General features: G+C 32.7%; 2 protein-coding genes across 2 annotated transcripts; one reads left to right on the forward strand and one right to left on the reverse strand.

Moving 5' to 3' along the window:
- Nucleotides 1–926: 926 nt before the first annotated feature.
- Cog2 (conserved oligomeric Golgi complex subunit 2) lies at nucleotides 927–7,642 on the reverse strand. The gene is made up of 6 exons (XM_088278205.1): nucleotides 7,484–7,642; nucleotides 7,178–7,405; nucleotides 5,430–6,276; nucleotides 4,093–4,319; nucleotides 2,712–3,181; nucleotides 927–1,421 (listed from the first exon to the last, which is right to left on the reverse strand). The coding sequence occupies exons 1-6, from the start codon at nucleotides 7,559–7,561 to the stop codon at nucleotides 1,145–1,147; spliced, it is 2,127 nt and encodes a 708-aa protein (XP_088134331.1). The 5' UTR covers nucleotides 7,562–7,642; the 3' UTR covers nucleotides 927–1,144.
- An 892-nt stretch (nucleotides 7,643–8,534) lies between these two features.
- On the forward strand, nucleotides 8,535–18,712 carry alphaSnap (Alpha-soluble NSF attachment protein). The gene is made up of 6 exons (XM_088278220.1): nucleotides 8,535–8,742; nucleotides 10,658–10,854; nucleotides 12,366–12,445; nucleotides 12,808–12,993; nucleotides 15,240–15,413; nucleotides 15,897–18,712. Exons 1-6 carry the CDS (start codon nucleotides 8,651–8,653, stop codon nucleotides 16,044–16,046), a joined length of 879 nt encoding a protein of 292 aa, XP_088134346.1. The 5' UTR covers nucleotides 8,535–8,650; the 3' UTR covers nucleotides 16,047–18,712.
- Nucleotides 18,713–26,360: the final 7,648 nt, after the last annotated feature.

Below are 26,360 nucleotides of genomic sequence, written 5' to 3' on the forward strand. Positions count from 1 at the left end.
TGTACAAAATACATATCACAGGTGCATGTGGAAGTTTTTAGCACCTAAGGGAAAGGTTAAGGCTGTTAAAATGATTCCGTACTCACTGTGATTTTAATATGACCCCACTGTTTATATTTCTTTTACAAATTATATTAGGTAAACGTCAAAAGAAAAAAAACCTTTATACACAAAAACATACATACAAGTTTTTGACTAACATTTTTGATAGATGGAAAATAAATATAATAACAGTTAGACATCTCAATATACTCATGCATATAGCCTCTAATAAAAAATATGTACAATATGTGTACTTATTTTCATCAATCTTGTCAAAACTTATTCAATTTACAAATGTGTTGAAAAGTTAAATCATTTGGTACGTTAACCTATGAATGCTAGGTTTTTTTTTAAATGACATAAAAATGCAATTTACCGTGAATTTTTGTTTGTTTTCAAACACGAAGTGGCTAAAATTGAATAAAAATGAAAAAAAAGAAAATATTAATAAATTTTTTAAGTAAAGGTTAATGCTAAATAAATGCGAGAAAATAAAATACTATATGGTTAAATTTATGTACAACTTGAACACATTTAGTGCTACATATACGAATCATCAGTGCCTTCTACATAGTAAAAATAATGCTGTGCTACATGGTAGATTTAAAAACTGTATAGAACCACATTTAACATAAATGCAATACATTATATATACATATTTCAAAATGTTTGCAATAATGTATTAAAGTAAGTTTACCCATGGTGAGACATTATAAAATGTAGGTCACAGCTTATAAGTAATCAGGGCTTTTTTTCATGTTGAGCTTTTTACTAAAAAATATATATTTAAAATATTCATTACAATACCATATTTAATAATTTTAACGAACTATATAAATATAGATTGTAATTACGTACGCGCAAACATTGTTTCATCTAATTGATTTTGAAAATTTATCCATGAAAAAAGGTGCAGGAACGCCGTTCCACCGCGTCACATAGAAAAAAGCCCTGTAAGTAATATAGACGACACTGGCAAAATCGATGTACCAAATTCACTTATTTTTGAGACTAATAAAAAAATAACATCTTTGGCCTAAGAACTAAAGAATATCATCTTCAGTTTTGTGTACAAATAGGCACTGGAGGTGAAAAAATACACTTATTGACTTGTATTGCTCTTGTTAGTTGCTCTTTCAACCAGCTCTGTCAATTCTTTTAATTTATCAACTTTAACGGATTGAATATTTAGGTCCTTCAAGTGTTGGCAGAATACGTCAACGTCGACCTTCAGTTGAATCCTGATCTTGTCGTCATCGGATACACCGAGTCTCTCCAGGTTGGATGTACTGGAGCGATCCCTGATGGATTTCAGCCGCTTCAAGGATTCTTCCGTCTTCTGTACAGATGTGAGGACATCATCAACAGCCACGTAATATCTGAAAAGATATGTTTTGACATCTCAACATAGATGAAGAAGAATAAGAATAAGTTTGGGCATTTACGGGGCTTACGAACGTCATAGGCTGGTTTAAGCTATCATTTTACACACATGTAACATTCACCTATTACATATAGACATAATTGACAACCACACTATTCAAATTCTTGGAACATCTACATTTATTGTTCAATTTGGAAACATGGTGCTTGAATCACTAGAGACATCTATGGTGAGATGAAAGAAGCTTTTTATTGAGCAGAAACTCTTTCATTTGTATGTGAGTTCCTAATCCTTGATTATAATCACATACATAAGAAACGCTAAAAAATATGCCTTTTATTAAATTATTTTAGCTTATAATTTGACCAGTTAATTTATTTACAACATTTTGAGTGTGTCCAAAGACTTGTTTACAAATCTGGATTATCTAGAATTAAGGGGTATTTTATATTATTTTTTGACATGTCAACATATATATGAAGAAATTATTATTTTTTTTTATCTATGTTGTGGATGTAAAAAATTAATATAAAATAACTCCTAATTGGAGATAATTCAGATTTGTGAACCAGTATTTCGACACTCTCAACATGTTGTATCTGAAAAGATGTTTAATTCAGTAATCACATTTCTTCAATAGGATATTATCAATGACAAAATAAACTAAAATGGAGTGATGTCATTATGTATCAAAAACTAATAATTTCCCCAATTCTCCATCTTGCAGTCTCTATAGCAAGGGCATAAATTATTGGCTAGCGCCATGGAAAAGAAGGTAACATGTTTTATAAATATAATTGCATATTGCTCACTCCTTTCAACAACGTCATTTATCAAAAATCGTCAATTTTCAGTTGTACATTTTTTCGGAATGCCTAGAAAATGTACTACATCCCAGTAAAAGGGGAAAATTTTTAACTTAATATTTACCCGCTACAGGGCAGAAAGTGTTGTTTTTGCATTTTGAAGGAAAGGTATTGTTTCATTATTTTTTTAAATAAACTAAATATTTTTCAAATAGAGAAAAAATAATCAGGTTTTACCAAAAAAGATTTTTTGTACAGTAAAAAGTTCAATAAGTGGCTTGATATTTATTTATTTTTATACATTTTACTATACATATTTTTAAACATTAAAAACGATCTCCTGAAAAATCAAGTTTTTGCTATTTGACGTTGTTGAAAGGAGTGAGCGATATGTCAACATGTAGTTCTTGTAAATGTGATGATACAATGTATCATCAGCTAACTGAAATGCTGTTATAATAAAATAAAAGACAACTTACTGTGATGTTATTATGGAAAACACAGCCTCTAACCAGTCGCATATATTTTCTTCTCCAATCAAACCTCGGTAAGCGTTGCTGAACTCCAAAGCTGATTTCATCAAAGCTGCTACGTACCCACAAGGCTTTGTGGGTATTTCCCTATTTGTTTTTCGAAACAGTCTCGGAATGTCGTTCAATTGTTTTAGGTGAATAATGCTTTCTGCGCTTATATCTAGCACCACAACCTTCTTTATTTGCGGCAAATGTGAAGACAGCAGAGATCTAGATTCCCATAAGCTGTTTTCAAGTGCGTCAGCTTGCTTCACGGGGTGCAGTCTTGTTTTGGCTATTTGTAATAATGACGGTAATGATTCAATCAATTTGATGATGTCTGCGTGAAGAAATATAAGAAATCTTAATTTATCGGCGTTACTTTTATCGGAGGAATTCTCATTTGTAGAATTGTTTTGATGTTCACCGGGCCATGACTGAAATAAGATAATTTAAGTAAATTTAAAGGTTTATACATTTTAAAGAATAATCAATAGGTATATTTAACGAAAAGGGACATCACAATATTTGTGAAAATTATATATTAATTTAATTAATTTAGGCGTGCGGTGGTTTGACTTTGTGAGGAATGAAGAGATAAGGCGTAGGACAATTGTCGTCAAGAAAAGGCGATTCAGTTGGCTTGGCCATGTACTCCGCATGCCTCCTGAGAGCCTTTATCAAGCTTGCCTGTTTTACAAGGCACCAGGTTCGCACCGCCCAGGACGACCACTGCTGACTATTCGTCGGCAGTTCTCGTCAGAACTTCGGGACGCGGATCTGACTTGGGAGGATGCAAGAGAGCTGGTAGCCGACAGAAAAGCCTGGAGATAGTTTGTGGACTCCATATGCTCTACCTAGGGAGCGGATTTGGTTTAATATATATTAATTTTCTGGAAGGTTTGCTCAGTAGTCACCCTATCATGGTAAGAGTTTCCTTCTTTCAGAATGCCATTACTCTGGCAAAAGAAGGTGAAGTTGACTTTGCTCTGCTATTGATTGCCTAGTTTTAAAAATAGTCAATATAATTTCTTTTAAATGAACTTTATTTTATATTTTAACAGGAAATCAATCCTGGATCACTTGAATTGAAATTGTGCATGCAAACCATTGCATTACAAAGATGGATATCTAGACAAACAAGAGTTGAAACTGGTGTCAATTTTAAATTGAAAAAGTTAAACTGATAAGCGCAATTGATAAACAAATCTGGAAAACCCATTTGTACAGTGAGGGTGTAAACTGTATGCCTCGAGTTGAGTTATGATGTCCTGCTCACTCTTTATATGATATATGTAGGAGAGCAGTAAAGAATTAATTATAATAAATAAAAAAATGTTAAGCATACCTGTTTGGCAGCAATTGACACCCATGTTGAATATCTAGAAAGTATTTGGAGACTAAGCTTCCAAAATCGATGTGCTAAAGCTAAAATAAATATTCCTTGAGCCCAACACGAAGTTAGTGATGTCCAACAACTGGATGAGGCTTTCAAATTAAAGTTTTCTTCAGCTTTTACAACATTTAATATGCTTTTATTATTGACAGGTTCGGATAATATACTTTCCAGTGATCCTGAAATGTTCATACATACAAACATAAATATACACATATTTAAAAGTTATAATATAAAGCTATAGAGTGGTAACTCCAAAAAAAGATTTTGAATGGTGAAATGGACAATATTAACCGGTTAACTGCCAAGAGCGTCTTAAGACGCATAATTTTCTGTGAACGTAGCGCCGCTCATACAAAAATTACGTCTTAAGATGCGCCATTTTAAATGGGCTTTTAGTAAAGAAAATCAATTATTTAAAATGTAAAAATATATTGAACGCATAGTGACATCTATTGAGAATATCTTTGTATACTTAGAATTGAAACAGAATTTGTTTTTACCACTTTAAACGTAAATTAAAGACAGCTTTGTTGTCGGAACAACTAATGGCGCTCAGGGTTGTCCAATAAACCCCGAGTTGCCGTCACTGTCGAATCTGATGACAGTGATTTTAGTGTCGATTCTGATGATTTTTAATTTTTTAAAATCAAAGTGTGTATGTGCATACTTTTAATATTATTAATTTTATATAAACAATTACTTTTGACATATAATTTAGTTTTCATATTTTCTTTGACAAATTTTGTGACAACTCTGCGCCATGAACAATTAATTTTATGATTATGGATAAAAAATGACTGAACGACTGGCGCGCTCTTCATTTATTTGGCAAGTTTTATAAATAAACAAATACACTTTTATTAACAATATGTTTAGGTTTTATTTTTGTCGTAAAATTCGCGGCATACTGGGTACCGCCATACATGTACCTGCCGGCAGTTACCGGTTAACCGGTTAACTATTAGTATTAATTTTTTATGTGTTTTTGTTAATAAAATACAACTTATTAGACACAAAAAATCTGTGTTTGATTTAAAATTAATACATAAATAAAAATGGATTTCTAAAAATTAAACGCCAAATCAATAAATAAATTAACTATTAGCACTGGAGTGTTTTTTTAAGTGTATTTTACATTGATTTCATGGGCAAAAACTTTCGCTTAATGAATAAGATGCTGAAACTAATTATGCTCGTTATTATAGGTTCCACTGTATTTTAATCCTATAACACCTAATTTCTTTTAAAATCCAAGGGTCAACGGTGTTAATAAAGATCATATTCACCTGCAATCTCTTGAAACCGAATTTGAAAGTAGACGGGCAAGTTCCATCGTTGTTGGAAACTCTTGCACTGTGGATGACTATAAAATAAATCTATGGATTTGCGACTGTTGAAATAATGTAAAAATTTCTGCACAAAATCCAAACTGTCGCTGTACCTGGAATAAAATAATTCCGGGTTTCCCGGCGCAAAGATTGAAGACATGTGCACCTCTATTCTGTACTCCACTTCTGGCCAAAAGCTGTTCAAAAGAAAATTATCACCTTCGACGGAATTCAATTTTTTTGATTTGCTCGTAACTAAGAGTGTGTCCTTTAATCGGGAATCAATAAACACGATTACATTGGAGAAGATTCCTTTTAAACCATCGGGATGCCTTTGTAATGCCGATTCACTGATGATGTCGTGTAATGCGGGTGAAATGACTTCTTTTCTCAATAATAATTCCACCGTTGAAATCTTGTCTAGTGTCGAAAATATTTGTAGACATCTTTGAATTTTGTCAACGTGTTTATTGTTCAAATTTTGCAGGAACATTCCGCCTAGAGTAGTTTCGAGAACATTGCCGATCTTTTCAGATAGTTTTTTTTGTTCTGCTGAAATGAACTGTTCGCATTTAGTTATGGTGAACTGTAGCTTATTGTATTCCGATGATGCTCGCTCGATGACTTCGGGTGAAACGGAGGTTTTGATTTCATCGTCGATGCAGAGGATATTTTTTAGATTAATTAATGAGCCTTGTGCTTGACTGAGATACTGAAGACTTCTTCTTTTTTCTCGCAGCAGTCTGCGCTGCTCTAACCTCCAAGAGAGTTCCTTCATTGCCTCGGATAAACATTCTCTAACATGCTGAAAAAATCACATTTTTAAAGATTTTCTAATAAAAATGTGCATTAAAATTATTCATTTTGTGTTAGATTGGCATTTTGTATGTTATAAATTGTGAGCATTCTACGAAAACTAACTAAGTCAAAATTGTTGTAAAATGAGTTGATATGACTAAATACTTTGTTTATTCTGAATCTCAGTATTAACATTAGAGTAATATTATAATTGAATTTGAGAATCAAATTCACAAAATTTGATGGGTTTCTCACGGTTGAAATAAACTTACATATGGAAAAATAACAAGAATTGACTTGGTTCATATGTGAGTGTAGATTTTTAATTGATGACATATTTCTTGGGTTAACCCATGGACTATTTCCATTACATGATATTTCGGCCACTATTACGTATTATGAATAATAATTTGTACATTTTTATGATAATTTTTTCTGTACATTTAAAAGAAATGTTGAAAATCGTGCACTTCAAAATATATTTTTAAAAAGTTTCCAACTTTAATACTTAACACGTTTTGAACGCCATGTGAGTTATATTTAACACATGCTGTGTTTGGTCAAGAGGTTGGGTGAGTTAAATATAACTCCAATTACGGATTGGATTTTAAGTTATGTGAATTAGATACGCTTCACGTTTGCCATGTAATGTAAATGTATGCACATCTGTGTGGCTCCCTGGACAAATTACCTAAGTTGGCCCAGATTTTTCTCTGAAAACTAATACTTGGCATTGCATTGAAATGAAGACTGTACGCAGTCTGTTTACAGTTGTGGCCCCATGGATCTTTTATTTTCTAATTTGGCAGCCAATGTGTTAATATTGTGTATGAAGGTAATAATGAAATTGATACAAATTAATGATTTTCTAAAAGTTCTATATATCGATGTTCATAAAAGATACTCACTAAAACTTCTTCCTTGAGTTGACCTAGCGGAGTTTGAATATTATTGATTTCTTTATCGAGACCTATAAGATTGGCTGAGAGATTAACAAAATCAGCATAATCTTTGTTGATTAATTCTATCATAGCAGATCGCAGAACTTTTAGATAGACTCCGAGATCATCTCGCATCGTTTCAAGCGAGCCAGCATTACGATGGTCATGTAAAAAGCCGTCGACTGAAAAATTATCCTGAAATCATTGAAATAAAAACATGAAAAAAAGTAGAGGTTATTCATTAATAATAAAATGTTAAATTTAAGTACTTACACCTAAAAACTGATTTTTGTCGAAGCATAGTCCCTTGGGACTTTGCGGGAGAGTAAATGGTTCGGATACTTTAGACATTCTGGAACATAATTCTTCAAATTATCATGCCGGATTTATTTTTTCAATAAATAAAAATTCAGCGAAACTGACACATCACAAATGTCAGATTAGAATTTTGTTACATTATATAGCCAACTTGAGATTTCCACTACGAAGTGTTGCTATGTTCGGTATCTAAGTGTAGGGTTTTGATCAAAATTTATTATTTGACTGTTGATGTTTTATATCGAGATACAAAATACAATAAAAATAATTGCACTCGGGAAAGGGTTTTTTAATATTGTTTTTCTTTTTAGTCGACAATAAATTTATATTTCGTATAATTACTACAATCTATCAGCAAACATTCATATCGTTCTACAATTCGTATTCATATTCATTTTACAACCTATGGAGATCGTTCAAACGGAACTATTTAGTGTGGTAGGTATTTCATTATTAATATGTAGGTATATAATTTTTTTAAGTTTTTAAATGAAACAAGAAAAAAATCCCCATCGATATAATTTTTTTTATTCATTATGGCATCAAGAGATAAATCAACGTTTTTCATGTAAAATTGTATACATAATTGTTGATATTGACGTGGGTCCATAAATGCATATTTATATACGCGGATAAATGTGGGCACATTTATACGAGTAACTCGTAGTTGTAAATATTATATAAAAAATTGTCCTGTACATATTTAAAAAAAAAAATTTAAATCCAGAATTTATGTTTATAATACATTTGTGAATATTAAATAACCATTTTGTTTTTACTAGATATATTAGTCTAGAAACAGGAGAGCGATACAATATCGATGGTGAAATCTTAATGACTTGCGAAGAATAATTAATTAGTTCAACCCTAATTTTATAAATATATTTATCTCATTCTAGCACACTTGGAAAATACGGCAAATCGATTTCTTATTTTCTATCCTGCTCCATCACACCGTTTTATGTACAATTTCCAGGGGTCAGGTTGGTATGAACGATTTCTGACTGGTTGGGTTTCGCACTTTTGTACAATATTCGCCGAAAAATCAGACATTTTGTCAATAAGGTGGAGTGTTTGACAGACGAAAATATAAATTAATCTTTATTTTTTAAAATATCAACTATGGCTGATAACGAGCAAAAAGCGATGCAACTTATGGCGGAAGCCGAAAAGAAGTTAACATCTTCCAAAGGCTTTTTTGGTTCTTTGTTCGGGTACGTTTCTATTTTATATTTCATTTATTGGAAATTATTTGCCTATTACGTTTGTACGTTGATGTACTGCGGAAAATGCTTTTAATTAGCTACCAATGTTCTAAAGGTGTTTTGCTCTAGCAGTAAACTTCCCTAAAAAATCGATTATTCTAGCAAGGTTGTTTTTTATTCCGAATTTTTGTTATTTCCTTTCTCTTAAAACTGTTATTTTAAAAGATTTCCAAGTAATAAATTCATCCTTCAAAATGATCTAAATATTTTTTTTGTGACGTAAAATGGTGATGACGAACTGTTGAGAAATGATCTCACCAATGACCCTTTCTCAATTTGCACTAGAACTAGACACAATACTTTATTCTATTGGCAAAAATCATTGTTTTTAGATATTCAACTCTAAATGTACATAACTCTATAATAACCACAGTATTTTACATTTTGTACTTAGAAGTGCAGTGGTTAACACGTTTAGCCATCATACAAGATAAAGATAGTCAACATAAAAATTTAATTGGTAAAATTAGTGAAAAATTTTTTTTGGACAGTTTATCAAAAAAAGTCAAAACTTATCCTTTGCCCTAACTTTGTTGAGACAAAACCGGATTATGATTTATTGTCCTTAAAATGGGGACATTCCTGAAAAAGGTTTCCTATACGACAACCGCAAATATTTAAATTGCAAGGAGTCAATAATTTATTTACTGAACGTGGGGATTATGTTCATTTAAAAAATAGCATAAAATAGCATTACGAATGACATGTTTTTAATCACTTCACACTCGTGCGCTGTTAGCTTAGCTTTCTCGTTAGATCCGCGCACTCACCTGTGAGCGCGTTCACTTGGCGTTATGTCCATACTTGATCACATTTGATATCTTGAAAAAAAAAACCTGAGATGCGTTTTCATATTTCAATAATAATTTTATTACTTCAAATGTCAACATGTTTTTTTTTTCATGTCAGAATTGCAACTCAGGAACCAATTTTATCTATATTTTTATCATATGAAAATTGTTTTTTTTTTAATAAGTAATAAATAATAAAAATTACGAGTACATAATTAAAATGCAATAAAAAATAGTTACTTTGTTTTAAAATCACTATAAATTTTTAGTTTTTAGTGCTTCAAATGTAAATTATTTAAAAAAAAAGATTCGTTCAATTAAAAAAAAAAAAATGGTGTAAAGTGGTTAAAAATATTTTTTTACCATTTCTCAAATGGAAAGGATAGTTCTGCATTATTACATTTATTTATTTATGATCAAAATTTTATATTTGTGTGTAAAAACAAAATTGTTACAATAAAATATCCAACAGAGTTACAATATAAAAGAAGAGAAAAATAAAACAAATGCCAGGAGTATAGTAAAATAGTATTTATTTCATCTTTTAATCCTCTGAAAATCTAAGCTTCTAATCCTTATCCGCACCCAATGGTGCATAAGGCATTGCATTTCATTAATGGAGTATTAACATGATATTGACAGGCACCGTAGTATAGTTGGGTAGACGCTCGACTGCGAAACTGGTGTATTGGGTTCGATTCCCGCCAATTGCAAAACAAATTAAGAAAGATTTATTTTCAATTGGTCTGGGTGTGATGTATTTTTCACATTTACCTTCCCTATCCTTACTATCCTACCTGCAGACAAACCTCTGAAAGTAGAGGCTTTGCGGGTTATTTAAAAAAATCATTAATCTCATGTCGGCTGTCCAAACTTAAAACACAGTAAGGGACATTTTTTCTGAAAAAACCTTGTTTTGAATTTTTGGACTAAGTACAATCTATATAGTCCAAAAATGCAAAAAAACCTTTTTCAAAAAAAATGTCCCTTACTGTGTTTTAAGTTTGGACAGCCGATTCGCTTCAGCGGACAAAAACATCTTGGCAAAATAACGATTCTATCTCATTTTTTAGTGGCGCCAACAAGGTTGAAGATGCGGTGGACTGCTACCAGAGGGCGGCCAACCTGTTCAAGATGGCCAAGAAGTGGAGTCAGGCCGGAGCTGCATTCTGCGAGGCGGCTGGACTCCATTCCAAGGCCGGCAGCCGACATGATGCAGCCACCAACTTTGTCGACGCTGCCAACTGCTTCAAGAAAAGTGACACAAATGGTATGTACTGATGACATTTTCATTTGCCAATCAATTATGCAATTTTTTTCAGTAAGTTAATGCATATTTTTGTTGATACTCACTTGATAGGCTATTTTTACTCAGGTGGGATATTGGAATTAACATAGGTTAGGATCTGCATACATCTAAATATGGTGTGAGTGACAATAACAAGATAAAGCTTGTCAGGAGTTAGGTCCACTCCATTTTTCTCTATGCTGCTGAAACATGGACTGTAAAAGTAGCAGAAAGGAGAAAATTTACGCTGTCAATGTGGTGTTGGAGGCTCATGCTCCGAATTCCATGGACAGCTAGACCTATAAACAAGTCCATTCGTCAGGAGTTACACTTGGATGGCTTGACTCTGGCCAATGTCTGTATTGACAGATTCTTCGGTTCTTTGGAAACGTTGCGCATGGCAACGTTGAGGATGGCCTGGAACAACTGGTTGTGATTGGTAGCCTGGAGGGGAAAAGAGGGTGAAAAGATCCCCCACACATTTTAAGCTGGACATGATACTTATATTTATATTTAAATACTTATATTTCAAGTACTTGAAATACGAAAAAGTGGTCAGGTCAGGAGTCGTAATAATCGGCGGGTATGTATGAGGATGAGATGCATGAATATGGAAGAGGCGAAGAATGTTTGCAAAGACAGATTGGTGTGGCATTCTATTCTCTCTGCCTACCCCTACAGTAAGCCGTGTGATGGTTAGTTAATTAGTTTTATAAAATGTTTATATAAATATAGACTTATTAATCTTAAAGTACAGGTACAGTACAAAATGTTATTATATTTTTACACAGACAATAAATATTCATTTGCTGTTATAAATCAATTCTGTTTTTAATGTTATGAATTCAAAGTTCGTGCTTCGAATATGGATCACATTTTCCAATCTGTAGTATCTAAGTACACTAAGATAATACCTGTATACTGAAATTTTATGATGTTATCACTTATTGCAAATGTAATTATCTGTGCTAACTCATTTTTTAAGGATTTCTCTTTATTTTAGTAAAATTATATTTAAGTAAAATTATATTTAAATTATTACATAACTTTAAAATGAATTCTCACTTCAGGCATATCGCTCACTCCTTTCAAGAACATCATAGATCAAAAAAACTTGATTTTTCAGGAGAACGTTTTTAAAGTTTAAAAATATAATACAATGTATTAAAATTAATATCAAGCCATTTATTGAACTTTTTACTGTGCAACAGATCTTTTTAGGTAAAACCTGAAGATTTGAAAAATATTAAGTATATTTTTAAAAAAATATTAAACAATACCTTTTTTTCAAAATGCAAAAACAACTCTTTCTGCCCTGTAGCGGGTAAATATTAAGTTAAAAAAATGCCTCTTTTGCTGGGATATGGTACATTTTCTGGACATTCCGAAAACATATACAATTGAAAATTTATGATTTTATATATATGACGTTCTTGAAAGGAGTGAGCGATATATGTACTGGATTAAAAAACTTTTTATTCTTACAATTGCAGAAGCCGTTTCCTGTCTTCTAAAAGCTATTGAAATTTATACGGATATGGGAAGGTTTACAATGGCAGCTAAACATCATCAGGTATGAATACATTTCGATATGAATATCACAATATTAGCGATACCGGGAAGTGCCCGCATTTTCAAAAGCTTTTAAAAGTTTATAAGAGTCATGCTTCAAAAGCATGATTTGTAAAAGTTATTTTTGTGATAGAACATAAAGTTTTATCAACCAACCACAGTAGCACAGTAGTAGTAGTGTACCAGTCCAATTGTGTCCAAAATCACTTAAAGGGATTTTAAAACAAAGTTATATTTTAATTATAAAATGGAACATCACATCATTGCTTCAAATGTAAATTATATACTTATATCACTTGCGAATAATGCAAAACGGCAAGTATATTTTCAGAAATACAGTAATTTCCTGTTTGTGCATTCCAGACTATAGCGGAAATGTACGAGAACGAAGCGGTGGACCTGGCCCGGTCCATCCAGCACTACGAGCAGGCGGCCGACTATTTCAAGGGGGAGGAGAGCAACAGCTCTGCCAACAAGTGCATGCTGAAGGTGGCGCAGTACGCCGCACAGCTCGAGGACTATGACAAGGCTATTCAAATTTACGAACAGGTAAATTGCTCTCCAGATTTTCTATTGACATTTCGACACATTGTTTGCGGGAAATGCTTAACACGTTCACTGCCTTAAAAAAAAACAATTTCTTAAAAAAATCACAGTTTTTTTTTCTTGTTTCCAGTAGTAAAGAGTGTCTTTATTACCAATTATTATTATTATTTATTTGTTGTATATTTGCCCATTTATACCCATCACACGGATCTGTGTATCCAACTCTTGCCAGCAGTGCATGCAATACACTGACACGTTTTGTATGTTGATGTGCGCAATCATGGATCTGTGTAGTAGGCACCATGCGCTAGACGCATGATATACAGATCCGTGTTTTAGGCTTCGAAAGTGTTAAAAGCTTCTTTTACATACTGTTGGTAAAGAGCGGGAGATGCTTATTAGCGTTCTATTTGCTTACTTTTGGTAGAGCGCGAGGGATGCCAAAAAACATTGTACAGATCGGAATTGGGTTTGCGATCACTTGTGATTAGTATACTGAGGGATAGGCTGCAGGCTGTCTGAGTATAATAAAGGTGGAGTTTGATGAAAAAACTGCCCGACAACGATGTGTTAACACACTATGGACGGGGAAGGTATTTCTACCCGTTCGGTCGATTGATGCTTAAGGACGGGAGTGTATTTTTACCTTCTGCGCCGGACTGTAATACATATTATGCGCTAGTTTCAATGGATATAAGTACATATCGCTCACTCCTTTCAAGAACGTCATAAATCAAAAAACTTGATTTTTCAGGAGAACGTTTTTAAAGTTTAAAAATATAATACAATTTATTAAAAATAAATATCAAGCCACTTATTAAACTTTTTACTGTGCAACAGATCTTTTTAGGTAAAACCTGAAGGTTTTTTCTCCATTAAAAAATATTTAGAATATTTAAAAAAAATAATTAAACAATACCTTTTCTTCAAAATGCAAAAACAACACTTTCTGCCCTGTAGCGGGTAAATATTAAGTTAAAAATATGCCTCTTATGCTGGGATATAGTACATTTTTTGAGATTTCCGAAAACGTGCACAACTGAAAATTGAAAATTTTTGATTTATGACGTTCTTGAAAGGAGTGAGCGATATGTGAAAACTGAATAGATCTACGTACATATATTTAATAAAACAAATTAGATATTTATGTGTAAATACATATGCGTAGTTACATTTCAAAACAAAGCACTAATTAATTATTTATATGAATTTATTTTTGGTAATTATAGATTGAATTGGTACTGATTTTGTTACATAATCTATAATTCGAGCATACTATTTAATAATTGTTCTAATTGTTGAATGAGACGTTTTATAAGCACGTGCGATGTCAGCCATCTTTTTATCTTAGTCCTATTTTGTTTTATAATTTTGACTTTGGTCTCCATTATCATGGCATGTCTTCTTTTATTATCAATTCGATAATCAAAACATTTGTTTGAAATCTTAGGGGTTAAAAAAAAACATTGAAAAAAAATTGTGCAAGTATGAATTCACGTAAGTCGAAATTACGTAAGTACGGTGAAACCTTTATCTATGGTTTTTTAAGGGACCTATTAAAATAAACTATGAATACGGGAAAACAATGAATGCGAGATTAAGAGATCAATACGCAAGTAGATACGACCGAGTAAATATACCGTCCTCCCAATCTGCATAACCATTCGTAGGCTAAAATTCTAAGAAGAATACATGTTTCAGATACAAATGAATTTATTTAAAAAAAAAAAATACAAACCTGAATAGAATTTTAAAGAATACATACTCAAGTTTATTGATCAAAATTTGTTTTTTAACAGTTTTATTTTCGTAAGTCAATAGTATATTTTCGGCTTTGCCAATTGTATTTTTTCAGCATCGGTTATTGAATGTGCGTTGTAGAAAGTTTTCTTTCAAAGAGTGTGCATGCTTCTGGAAATGCGGGTACAGGCAGCGGCTTCTTTTTATCAATATCGACCTCTCCTGCTATCGGTTACACAAGCTTTCGATAGTTTCTATCCCATACGTTGCTGTTGAACGTAAGAAAATTGAAAAGAATGTAAAAAAAACAGACAAAATTTATCAAATATGCAGCTTAATTCGAACGATAAATGCGGTAAATGGTGATAGAGAAACGATCGATGCGGTTTAGTTTAGTATGAAATTAATTCGGGATAGAAGAAATAAAGGACACATCCGGGAAAACGATTATTCGAGGAACGATAGATAGAGGTTTCACTGTATATGCATTTGGGTTTGTGTACTTGCAGATTGCCACGTCCTCGCTGGAGAGCTCCTTGCTGAAGTACAGCGCCAAGGAGTACATGTTCCGTGCGGCCCTGTGCCACCTGTGCGTGGACAGCCTGAATGCACAGCACGCCATCGAGCGCTACCAAGCGCAGTACCCCGCCTTCCAGGACTCCAGAGAGTATAAACTAATCAAGGTGTGTTTCTATTTACTCTTAATTGAATTACAAAGTGTTTTATATATTAAAAGCATTGATAACTTTGTGACATGGTAAAATAACAATCTCCTTATCATTCATTGTTCTCTTTGTGTAATACCACTTTTATAAACACCAATCCGATTTTGTCCGCCTCTGTAGTGTAGTGGTTAGCGTGTTTGGCTACCGTGCTGGAAGTCCTGGGCTCAATTCCCCTAGAGGGGAAAATTCAAAATAAATATGTGTTATTTTGTACTTGATAATCCATTCAATATAACCTTGGACTGGCAGCGTAGGATTGAAGCATAGGACTGATCACCTTGCCTTTATACAATTAACAATGAAGATAACCCTACATCGATACAATGCAGTGCCCTATGCACCATTGGGTGCGAATAAGGGTAAAAAGAAGAAGGTGGATAATACCAATTTGGAGAATGGTTCAATGCACATGTATAAAAACAGCTAATACGATTTTCGTAGGTTCTGACGGAGCATCTGGAGGATCAGAACGTGGAAGGGTTCACAGACGCGGTGAAAGAATACGACAGCATCTCCCGACTGGATCAGTGGTACACCAGCATACTCCTTCGCATCAAGAAGCAGATCAACGACAATCCCGACCTGCGCTGATTCTTCCCAACCCAATCCATCCTTGTGGCTCCTCAACAAAAAGTCAATGCTGACCCCTTCTGCCGACTCATTCTCCTCTTGATCCTGATTTACTACACACTCACATTCTATTTCGGCGTATCCGCATTCGAAAAGTGCAACGCGCCGGAAAACTTATCCCTCTTTTACAATTTCAAATCCTCTAACATCTTGAAGTCATTCATTGTTTTGCTTTCCGTTTTGGTGTTTCTCAATTACAACTATCACAAATGGAATTTCAAATTTCTCAAGGATAAGTTAAAAAGCGTTTTAGGTAAATGAGTGTTTTGTCTCTGTAGCTGTCGCACGTCTGACGACGTTCTTTTTCTGTCAAAATTTGACATTCTCTATTATAATGTTTCAAAGATATCAAAGTTGAAAAGATATGCACTGATCGGAATCTGGAGAGTGAATGTTTCAAAGCATTAATTTTTAAAAGCATAAAAAATGTGTTTTTATTTCGATTCAACATAATCTGAATACGATCTAATTGTTACTAATTCCCCACTATTTGGATGAAGATTGGACATAAATTAAACGCTAACAAAAAGTGTTTTCCAATCTCTTAACACATTGTTTACGGCGTTCCCATATTTGTGCATTTCAGAAACCATATGTTGCGGAGGTGTGGATATTTTTGTGCATTTTGGCTACCTTCCACTCTATATACAAAAATGTGTCTTAAACGTTCAATTTCCTGTCATGTATGCTTTGCTGCGTAGCGGATAGGTTTTACGATAATACAAAAGTCATCATTCCTTTGATGGAATTCAAAATCGTCCGCGTCAAATTAATTTCTTTGACAAACTTCTCCGTAACCAATGTGTCAGTAAAATTTTAAAGCATAAATTTTTCCAAGTCCAAATCTTTATTCACAAATACTGTTTTATTTTTCTTATGAGAGATTGTTCTCGAGATATATTTTAGATATCTCGACAGAGATAAAGTAACTTTTTATGAAATGGAAATATGAAAATCTGGGAATTTACAAGGCTTATAATCATTCATCGGCGAACTTAAGTGGTCACATTATACACTTGTATAACGTTTACCATTCTTATGCTACACTCATTCTAACTGTTACCGTTTCAAACATGGTCTGAATGGTATTCACTTAAGGCAGCTGGTGACAGAGTGTAAGTTCTGTAAATGCTTAGACTTCCATATTCCGTTCTCATACAAATTTACTTCATCTGTATCAAAAGATCTATAGTGTAATAATTTTTTGTAAGTAGCCATTGGGGAAGGAATTAAATATTTTATTTTACTTTGTGAATGGGTCGGTTAGTGTCTAAGCCACAACGATTAGTAGATTTAATACTTTCTCTAAGTTTAATTTTTGTTAATGCGTTTTATAATTTTGTTAATGTATTTGATATTTTATTTAAAAATTGATAATTGTTAATTTTTCTTCCTTAAACTTTATATTTGCAATACGGTTAGCTTGTTATAGTGACTTATTAATATGTATGTATCTTAAATTAACTATTCCTTAAGCTATAGTCATAGTTGATAAACATCAGTAATTTCTTTTGTACGGTGGCACATTTGATATGCGTCACACAGTCGGGGATGATCTTCTTACAATTCTTCGGAAAATGTCCGACGGTTGGAACGTAGGTTTAAGAGTAATGTTGAAAACGGCACCATTGTTATCGACGGAAGTTTCTAACTCTAGGTAATTGTGATAAATATTTTTGAAAAACTTAGTTTTGTCCTTTGAGCAGATATTGCAATGAAAATGTGAATGGCTATAATATTGGTAGCTAACTAATTTTTTTCTCTTGCATCAGGTAAATTGCTAATGTATATTGTAATAATATAGGAAATCATTTTAATTTCAAGCACATTTATGATTTTCGTGTAACTTGTATAAAGCACTCGTTAATTAAATAATGTTCAAGTAGGGTAACGACCCCGGTTATTGTCGTTTTAATTAGATTGGCTCTCTTAATATTAATTCCTACTAAACAATTTGTCATATCAATGTTATTTATCATGTGTTCTGTGAATTAATTTTCGGTTCGTTTTAAACTATTTATTTTCGAAAGTTTTTCTCATAATAACACAAAAAAAAAACTTTCAATGCTAGTTATTGTCATTCTACACATTTTAGTCTATATTGACATGCTATGGGTTTTATTTGGCTTGAAATATAGGATAGCAACCTGTTTTCATTGATAGACATAAAGCTGAATATTGTGATAGTTGAAATTAATGAAAAAAAAATTACGCTGTCAGAAAATCAGAAAATCCTTCTCAGAAACTACCAAAATCTTTAAGAAAAAAAATCATTATTGGTAATACTGTCAGTATTTTCATGGTATAAAAATGAGATACTGAAAATTTTGTATAATATCAGGTAATATTCACATATGCAGTAAGCGATGTCAATAACTGGGGCGGTGTTAACGACATCCCTGTTTACCCTACATTATTTGTAATGTATAATATTTATAATAAGGAAATCTCTTTTGTCGAGTTCCCGAATTTGATATTAGAATTTTGACATGAAATTGGTCAAAATAGTTGACTGTGCAATATTCTAAACGAGGTGAGTTACCATTTTTATTTTATTAACTCGGATACGCGTCATCCTAACTTTGTAACTATTTCGCTCTTATATTAAAATACACTATCACATACTATATATCTCTTTGTATTTCCATTCCCAATATAAATAAACATGCCAGGACTCATTTAGCGAGATGGGCGGCATTAGTAAGTCACAGACACTAAGTGAATACTAATTTTAACTGTAATTTCAGGTGGCAACCATTCACTTGGGTGAAAAATAATGTCGCCTTAATTCTTAAGAGTGAATTTCATCTTGGCCTACTTTATATGTTGAAAACCATTAAATGAAAAAATTTTTCATTAAATGAAAAAATTCAACCATTAAAATAGAATTTATCGATTTCAAAAATATATTTTAATTTACAAATCGCTGGTTAAATGCCAAAAGGCCACAACGCAAAAAAAAAACTCTTTATTCCAAAAATAATATCTAAATTGTCAATATTTTCATATTTGAAAAAGACCCCACGATTCTAGTATTAGAAACGTCCATTTCCAAATGTGAAATAATATTAGAAATGTGCGACAAAACGATGTATGATAGATGTGCGAATAGTGAAATAAGGAAGGAATGCAAAGCTGAGATAAGCATTATCGATAAAATTAAGAAAGGTGTGTTGAGATGGTTTGGACATGTAGAACGAATGAGTGAGGAAAGAACGGTAAATCAAATTTATGAGGCGAATGTAAGTGGAAAAAAGAGCAGAGGAAGACCGAGAAAAACATGGCACGATCAGGTATGCCAAATACTTGAAAGTGGTCAGGTTAGGAGTCGTAATAATCGGCGGGTATGTATGAGGAGATGCATGAACGTGGAAGAGGCGAAGAATGTTTGCTAAGACAGAGTGGTGTGGCGTTCTATTCTCTCTGCCTACCCCTGCGGGGGAAGCGGCGTGATGGTTAGTTAGTTAGAATCATGGGTGTTTTTCGAATATCAAAATGTTAACGATTTAGATACTATTTTTGGAATAAAGAGTTATTTTTGGCATTTAACCAGCGATATGTGTAAAACAAAAGAACGTGTATTTTTGGAATTTATTAAATTATCATGTTTTTACTCTCTTCTGTAAAATAAACTAATATGGAGATTGCTTAAGATTTTAAGCTGACAATAAGTTTGGATTATTTTCACACCCTTCTGGGAATTGCATCTGTGTTGAATGACCATTTTTTTGTGTTTAACAACAATTTTATATTTAAAAGAACTTCAATTACTTGCTCAAAATAATTCATATCAAATCCTGAAGATTTTCCGCATTCATTTTTTTTTAATGAACATTGATGATTTAAAAAAAAAAAATATTATCAAAATACATTACTAAAATCATCAGCTAATCGTCCTGTGCCTTTATAGAAGTGTCCTGTGCAAATATTTGAAAAAAACTGTAGATTTATTTATGGTAATGAATTCACTTGCATTCAATTTCACAATAAAACATATAAACACTGGATAATTTGTAGTGCTTAGTTTTCAATTACAGTAAAAGCTTGTTAATTTGAAAAATACATTGATTACTACAAAATAATTGACCCTCTAATGATTTTTTCTGTCGAAACTTACAATAAAAACAAACAAATAATTACAAAAAAGTATTTTATTAATCTATTCTACTATTCGACACGGCATCATATAGATCTTGGTCCAAGTGTTATCTTGATCGTTTATTGCATGAATGTAAGGTGATCACTGCTGCGCGTACAAGTCCAGGGTGATGAATAAATATGAGAATGAAAATCACCCATATTTCTTTTGACCTCCCTGGGAATCGAACCTGGGACCTTTAGCACGGTAGCTAAACACGCTTACCACTATACTTTGAAGGCGGAGAAAAGAATGCACTGTGAGCTTTTACTGTATACTTATTCTACATTAACTGACTTGCAAAAGCAACATATAGAGGCAGGAAGTGCTATAAAAATCAGGCCATGTTGTCACTATTATATTTAACTAAAAAAAAAACTAACTAATCATCACGCCGCTTCTCCGCAGGGGTAGGCAGAGAGAATAGAACACCACACCACTCTGTCTTTGCAAACATTCTTCGCCTCTTCCGCGTTCATGCATCTCCTCATACATACCCGGCGATTATATTTACAATCATATAATGATTTTGGATGGTACATTACATAAGACATTTGGAGCTCCTTGTATCAGCTACTTAATTCTGTTAACATATCTATTATTGGTTAACATTCTTTGCCTTAAATAATTATAAAAATAACCAATAAATATGCAAATATTTTTTACATGATGTTACATTGTGCTTTAAAGTTTAAAATAATAAAACCTCTTAAGATTTTTATGGCAGTTCAGAAATGGTCTGTTCAGATAATGATCCTCTGTACGTATATTCTGTAATTATTAAGATTACTCGTAAAAGTAATTTTATTTTAACCCAATCCTTGTATTTCAAATTATTCGCATCCATACTGTTGGGCGCAAAATATTTTTATTTAATTTACTATTTTAAACACAAAAATTGTTGAAATCCATTAATTTTTATCATAATAACGGGCATTAGTCACAGATCTTTTCAATAATAAATCATTTAGCCTTGAATCAGAATACAATATCAATTCAAATACATAAAATACATTTCTTTTATGTGTCTCTTCTATTATTATTCTCAAATGTGAGCTCTTAACACATTTAGATGGGTGTTTTTTACGCCTGCGGATTACTGGCGACAGGATTCGATAATTGTGTACATATAGTTAAGACCATAACAAAGAGATTATTGGTACATAATATTCATATGAATACATTAAATAATTCCTTCTTTTCTGACTTTGAAATGAGGCTGGCGCAGAAGGTAAAAATACCCTTCCCGTCCTTAAGCATCCATCGACCGAACGGGTAGAAATACCTTTCCCGTCCAAAGTGTGTCAATACTCTAATACCTGAAATCTCCGTAACTCAGTCTACTATTCTTTTAGGGTATTTCAACCTCAAACGGCTAGAAATACCTTTTCCGTTCTTAGTGTGTTAAGTTACTATTGCTTCATGTGGCATGTGCTATATATATATATATATATATATATATATATATATATATATATATATATATATATATCCGCTCAAATTGCCATTGTCTAATTTTATTAATTTACTAAACAATAATTTTATTTGGACTTAGATAGGTTTCAAAGTATAAACACATCACGATCTGAATACATACTCTGTTCTGAGAAATTAAGGGTTGGAATCCTGGACGAACCAGGGATCTCCAACATGGTAGCCAAATGTGGTAACCACTATGTCATGGAGGCAGACATATAGACACAGGATGATGATAACAAATGCATAAAGGAAAGACAAAGAGATATATTGCTAATATTATTTGAAACATTGGCTAAACACAGTGATGCCTCGCATAACGAATTTTTTGTTCGTCCATTACACGACTCGCACAATGGACACAGTAAGTCCTCTACTTATGGTATTTCGACTTACGTGAATTTGTACTTGCACAATTTTTTTTTTTAATTTTCGCTAGTTGTTTGTTTACATAAACTTTTTTGTTGATGGGATGAGAAAGAGAGAAACGGCACTAGCACTCCTCCCTCTCAGGTACATACAAAGTAGTTTATACTTAAATGTAACTCTGTATTTACACATAAATAATAATGTACGTATCTGAATAAATGATAACTACTAAAAATAATAATATTTTATTATAATTAATTAATATATGCATGTAGATCTATTCAGTTTTCACATATGTACTTATATCCTTTGAAACTAGCGCATACTATTACAGTCCATATCATATCAAATAAATCACAAATAATTTTTTTCGACTTACGCTATTTTTCGACTTACACGAAAACCTTTGGAACAAAAATAATAGCGTAAGTAGAGGACTTACTGTATTGTATTTCATCTTGTCGCTTCGGAAGCTTCACCTGACAATGAAGTGGTGGAAACAAATCACCAATCTCAACTGCTGCCATCAAGGACATCCTGACAAATCAGAGAGGTTCATGAGATTACCTATTCTCAATATTTAATCTCAGGTGAAGCCAACAGGATCAACGATATCTACAATGATACTCAGAGGGAGAAACAGACAACTTTGGAAATGTTTTTCAAGAAGCCAGCAACCAATAAGCAAAGGATAGAACAAGAGGATTTGAGTACTAAAATTTAAAAAATAAAACCGCCAGTATCTTTTTAATGTTACGGTACTATATTTTATGCTACAGAACGATTTTTTTACTGTGGGAAAACACGTTTCACATAACGAACTTGCCCCCGGAACGAAATAAGTATGTTGTGCGAGGCATCACTGTATAACAATCGGTTACAATTTCATTTAAAAGTTGATCAGTAACAGAGCCTCCCTAGTTTTATTATATTTTTTATCGATTTAACGAAACACATTTCGAGTGATCCAATGGGCATGTGATAACATATGGAAGTTTCCAGACTTATTCTACCAATCATTCCATTAGTTAAATGTCCGTTCTGAGAAATCTGTAGCTATTCGCTTGTCATTCACACTTATTATGATCTTTATGATATCTGTATGATATGTATTATGTATATCATAACATACAGATAAGGAGCATGATAAACATATTTGTTTGAATTGTATCATTAGAATAGAAAGTTCACACAATAGAGTATGGGTGTTTAGGATGTTCCTAAGCCTAGCCTAACCAGCTTTCTTTATAATATAGCAGTTAATGAAATGTCATTATATTACATATATGTGTTTATCCAATAAACATTGATAATTATCAACCTTTGCTCTTTTATTTATTTATTACAATCTATATTTATATATAGGGATCAAATGCACAGCGGACACCGCAATAACAAAAAAAGCGCTAAGAGTGCGCTAATGAAGACTGAGGAATATATCTGGCAAGAGTCTATGAAATAAAATAAGGAACATCAGGATAAGAGAAATATGCAAGATCCAAGATGTCGTTAGGTGGGGAAGCCAACGAAAAAGGCAATGGTATGTATGTGAGGAGAATGGAACCATCCAGACTCCCTTTCATTGCATTGCACGGTCAATCCCAAGGTACACGACCTCGGACAGACCACCAAAGAGATGGATTGACAGCTGGGAATCGACATTGCAGAAGTCTAATCCCTTTTTAAAAACAGGCCACAAGGCCTACACCAAGAAGAAGAATAATGAGAAGTATATTTGTAGTATCAGGTGTTACAATGATTAAAGAAAACACTTCGTTTTTTACCACTTGAGTTTTATTATAGACTACATGTTTCAGAAGTTAAACTTCCATCATTCAGGTCTGTATAATAAGATGTAGTCTATAATAAAACTCAAGTGGTAAAAAACTAAGTGTTTTCTTTAATCATTGTAACATGTCTTACCACAAAGTTAATGCCGAAACAATAAATAAAATAGTATCAGGTGTAATCAGAATTGCTAAAATCAGTATTTAACCTTGTTATGAAGTCGTCAAAAAAATAAATTACACCTGTACCCTATGCTCATTCAATTATAATCATAAAATTTATCCTCTTTTCTCCTAATTTACTGTCGCTCTGTATCACATGTACTTAAAATCCATATTAACCCATTCCGTTTCGTTACGTTTAAAGAAATTTCCACTTTTTTAAATCAAACTTTTAGTTGATAAATACCACTAATTCTTAAAATCAATTGTTACATGTGTTTCGATGCCTTCAGCATCATTATCAAACACCAGTGATGGGACTCAAAATTTTCAAGAACCGATACACCCTTTAGGTACTATCCCTACTTCCCCCTCTATGAAAAAATAGTTTTTACATTTATTCATTTATTTGTTTTTGATTCTGCTCATAAACAGAACATTCACATAACTGAGAATGCTGCAATTATAATAGTAGGTACAGATTTAAAAGTCAATTAAAAGTAATGTAACAATGTTTTAGAACATACATCATAACATATTCAATTTTTCAATTTTTCAATTTTTTTCAATTTATTCAATAATTAATATATACATTACAAACAAACATTTAAGGCGTATACATTAAAAAAACAAATTAAAAATTACACAAGAAGACTCTTGTTAAATGTGTAGAAGAATCTCGCTTCGGAAAACTCCTTCGGACACATGGAACAGATCAATATCCAATGTGATATTGTTCAACATAGGGGTAGCTCTTCCTACAGGCATAACCATCGGCAGGTTGGTCCTGTGTATAGGAATGTGAAACAATCTATGCCGACGCTGTCTTAGGTAACTATCGGGAACGTACAGACCAATGCTCTGGATAATTTCAGGATTATCGATCATACCGCGCAACAATCGATAAAAATGCGTAATCAAATACGCATTCCTTCTAGTCTCTAAACTATTGTAGCCAAGCATACCCTGTAACAAGGTAGGTACATATCTACATCCTACATGAAATAACTAAAAAAAAATAATGAACAGAGTACCTACATGAGAAAATAATTAAAAAATAGTTCAGTCAGTTTTATTTAAATACTTCCAAATTGCCTTTTGGTTGTCGTCTACATGTTTTGATTTTCTTTTTTTAATCTTAGTGTCATCAGCTATGTGATTACATTTGGAACTGGGTCCCAGGTATCTAATGGGAGTCCTATCAAATCAATCGTCATGAAATTAGCTACATTATTAATATTAAGACGACTTCTTTTATCTCCGATACATGATCTCAATCAGAAAATTGTGTGACAACAAAGGGTTAACTACCGGTCCGGCGAACTTTAAAAATTTTGTGCATCGGTTCTAGCGAACCGGTGCGAACCGGCTGAATCCCACCACTGTCAAACACCATATACGAAGCTTAGTCTAAATTTAAGAGTCGTGCCCTTGGAACATTAATGTCCATATTCCTACTGATATAAAATAAGAAAATAATCTCTCATCTTCTTTCAACGCTCCAAGGCCACAATTAAAAAAAATATAGGCTAAGCTTCACATAGTGTTTGATCGTGATGCTGAATGCCCCGAAACACGTGTCACAATGGATTTAAAAAAATAGTGGTTTTACCAAGTAAAAATGTAATAAAAAATCGATAGATATTGCCACAAGGTGACTGGCGAATCAATTTATTACCTACTCAAGGGTTATTTTCCGAGAAACGGGCAAAAATAACATTTTTTCTACAGATTTATGAAAACAATGTTTGTTATATTCATACATGAAAAAAATTGCCACAATAGGTGAATTTAGGATTTATGCGATTTTGTTATTTCAAGGTTTGAAAACCATTGTAAATAATATACCGTTTTTTTTAAATATTTTTTTTTTACTGTCATAAGTTACATGAAAGAATAAGTATCAGGTACGCATTTAATACTTTTGGCACAGATATGTTAGCGCGGAGGGTGCAGAAAAACGCGCGTATCACGTACGCTCGTATGTGTAGGGCGGCGGTTAAACATTTTTCCAAAAACAATATGTAGATTTGAAATCACTAAATTCCATCCGCTTTGTCTATGCTCAATCATTATGGCTGCTACAGACGGAGCCGGAATGCATATGGCAGCTGTATTTTTTTCTGTTTCGTCTCTGGTCCATCACGTTCATTTATGAATTTTAACACGCCGGGTGATCTCGTGTTGACGTTTGTGTCATAAATGTGAAAAAGCGGTGTAATATTAACCAATTAGTAGTCCTCGTCATCCCAAAATGCAAACGTGAAAATTCATACGTTGCAATATACATATTCATACATGGCTCCGTCTGTACTAAGCATCAAAATAGTTATGTTTATCATA

This window comes from Brachycentrus maculatus, unplaced genomic scaffold, assembly GCF_059751285.1.
Source record: "Brachycentrus maculatus isolate JH-2025_06_01 unplaced genomic scaffold, ASM5975128v1 h1tg000055l, whole genome shotgun sequence".
Classification (NCBI taxonomy): domain Eukaryota; kingdom Metazoa; phylum Arthropoda; class Insecta; order Trichoptera; family Brachycentridae; genus Brachycentrus; species Brachycentrus maculatus.

Excerpts from the sequence above, each read along its gene's own strand:
- alphaSnap (XM_088278220.1), top strand. The coding sequence starts at position 8,651 with ATGGCTGATAACGAGCAAAAAGCGATGCAACTTATGGCGGAAGCCGAA. Across the intron at positions 10,855-12,365 it reads CAAGAAAAGTGACACAAATG|AAGCCGTTTCCTGTCTTCTA; the intron begins GTATGTACTGAT and ends TTACAATTGCAG. Across the intron at positions 15,414-15,896 it reads GAGAGTATAAACTAATCAAG|GTTCTGACGGAGCATCTGGA; the intron begins GTGTGTTTCTAT and ends CGATTTTCGTAG.
- Cog2 (XM_088278205.1), bottom strand. The coding sequence starts at position 7,561 with ATGTCTAAAGTATCCGAACCATTTACTCTCCCGCAAAGTCCCAAGGGA. Across the intron at positions 6,277-7,177 it reads AACTCAAGGAAGAAGTTTTA|CATGTTAGAGAATGTTTATC; the intron begins GTGAGTATCTTT and ends TGATTTTTTCAG. Across the intron at positions 3,182-4,092 it reads TGTCAATTGCTGCCAAACAG|TCATGGCCCGGTGAACATCA; the intron begins GTATGCTTAACA and ends ATCTTATTTCAG.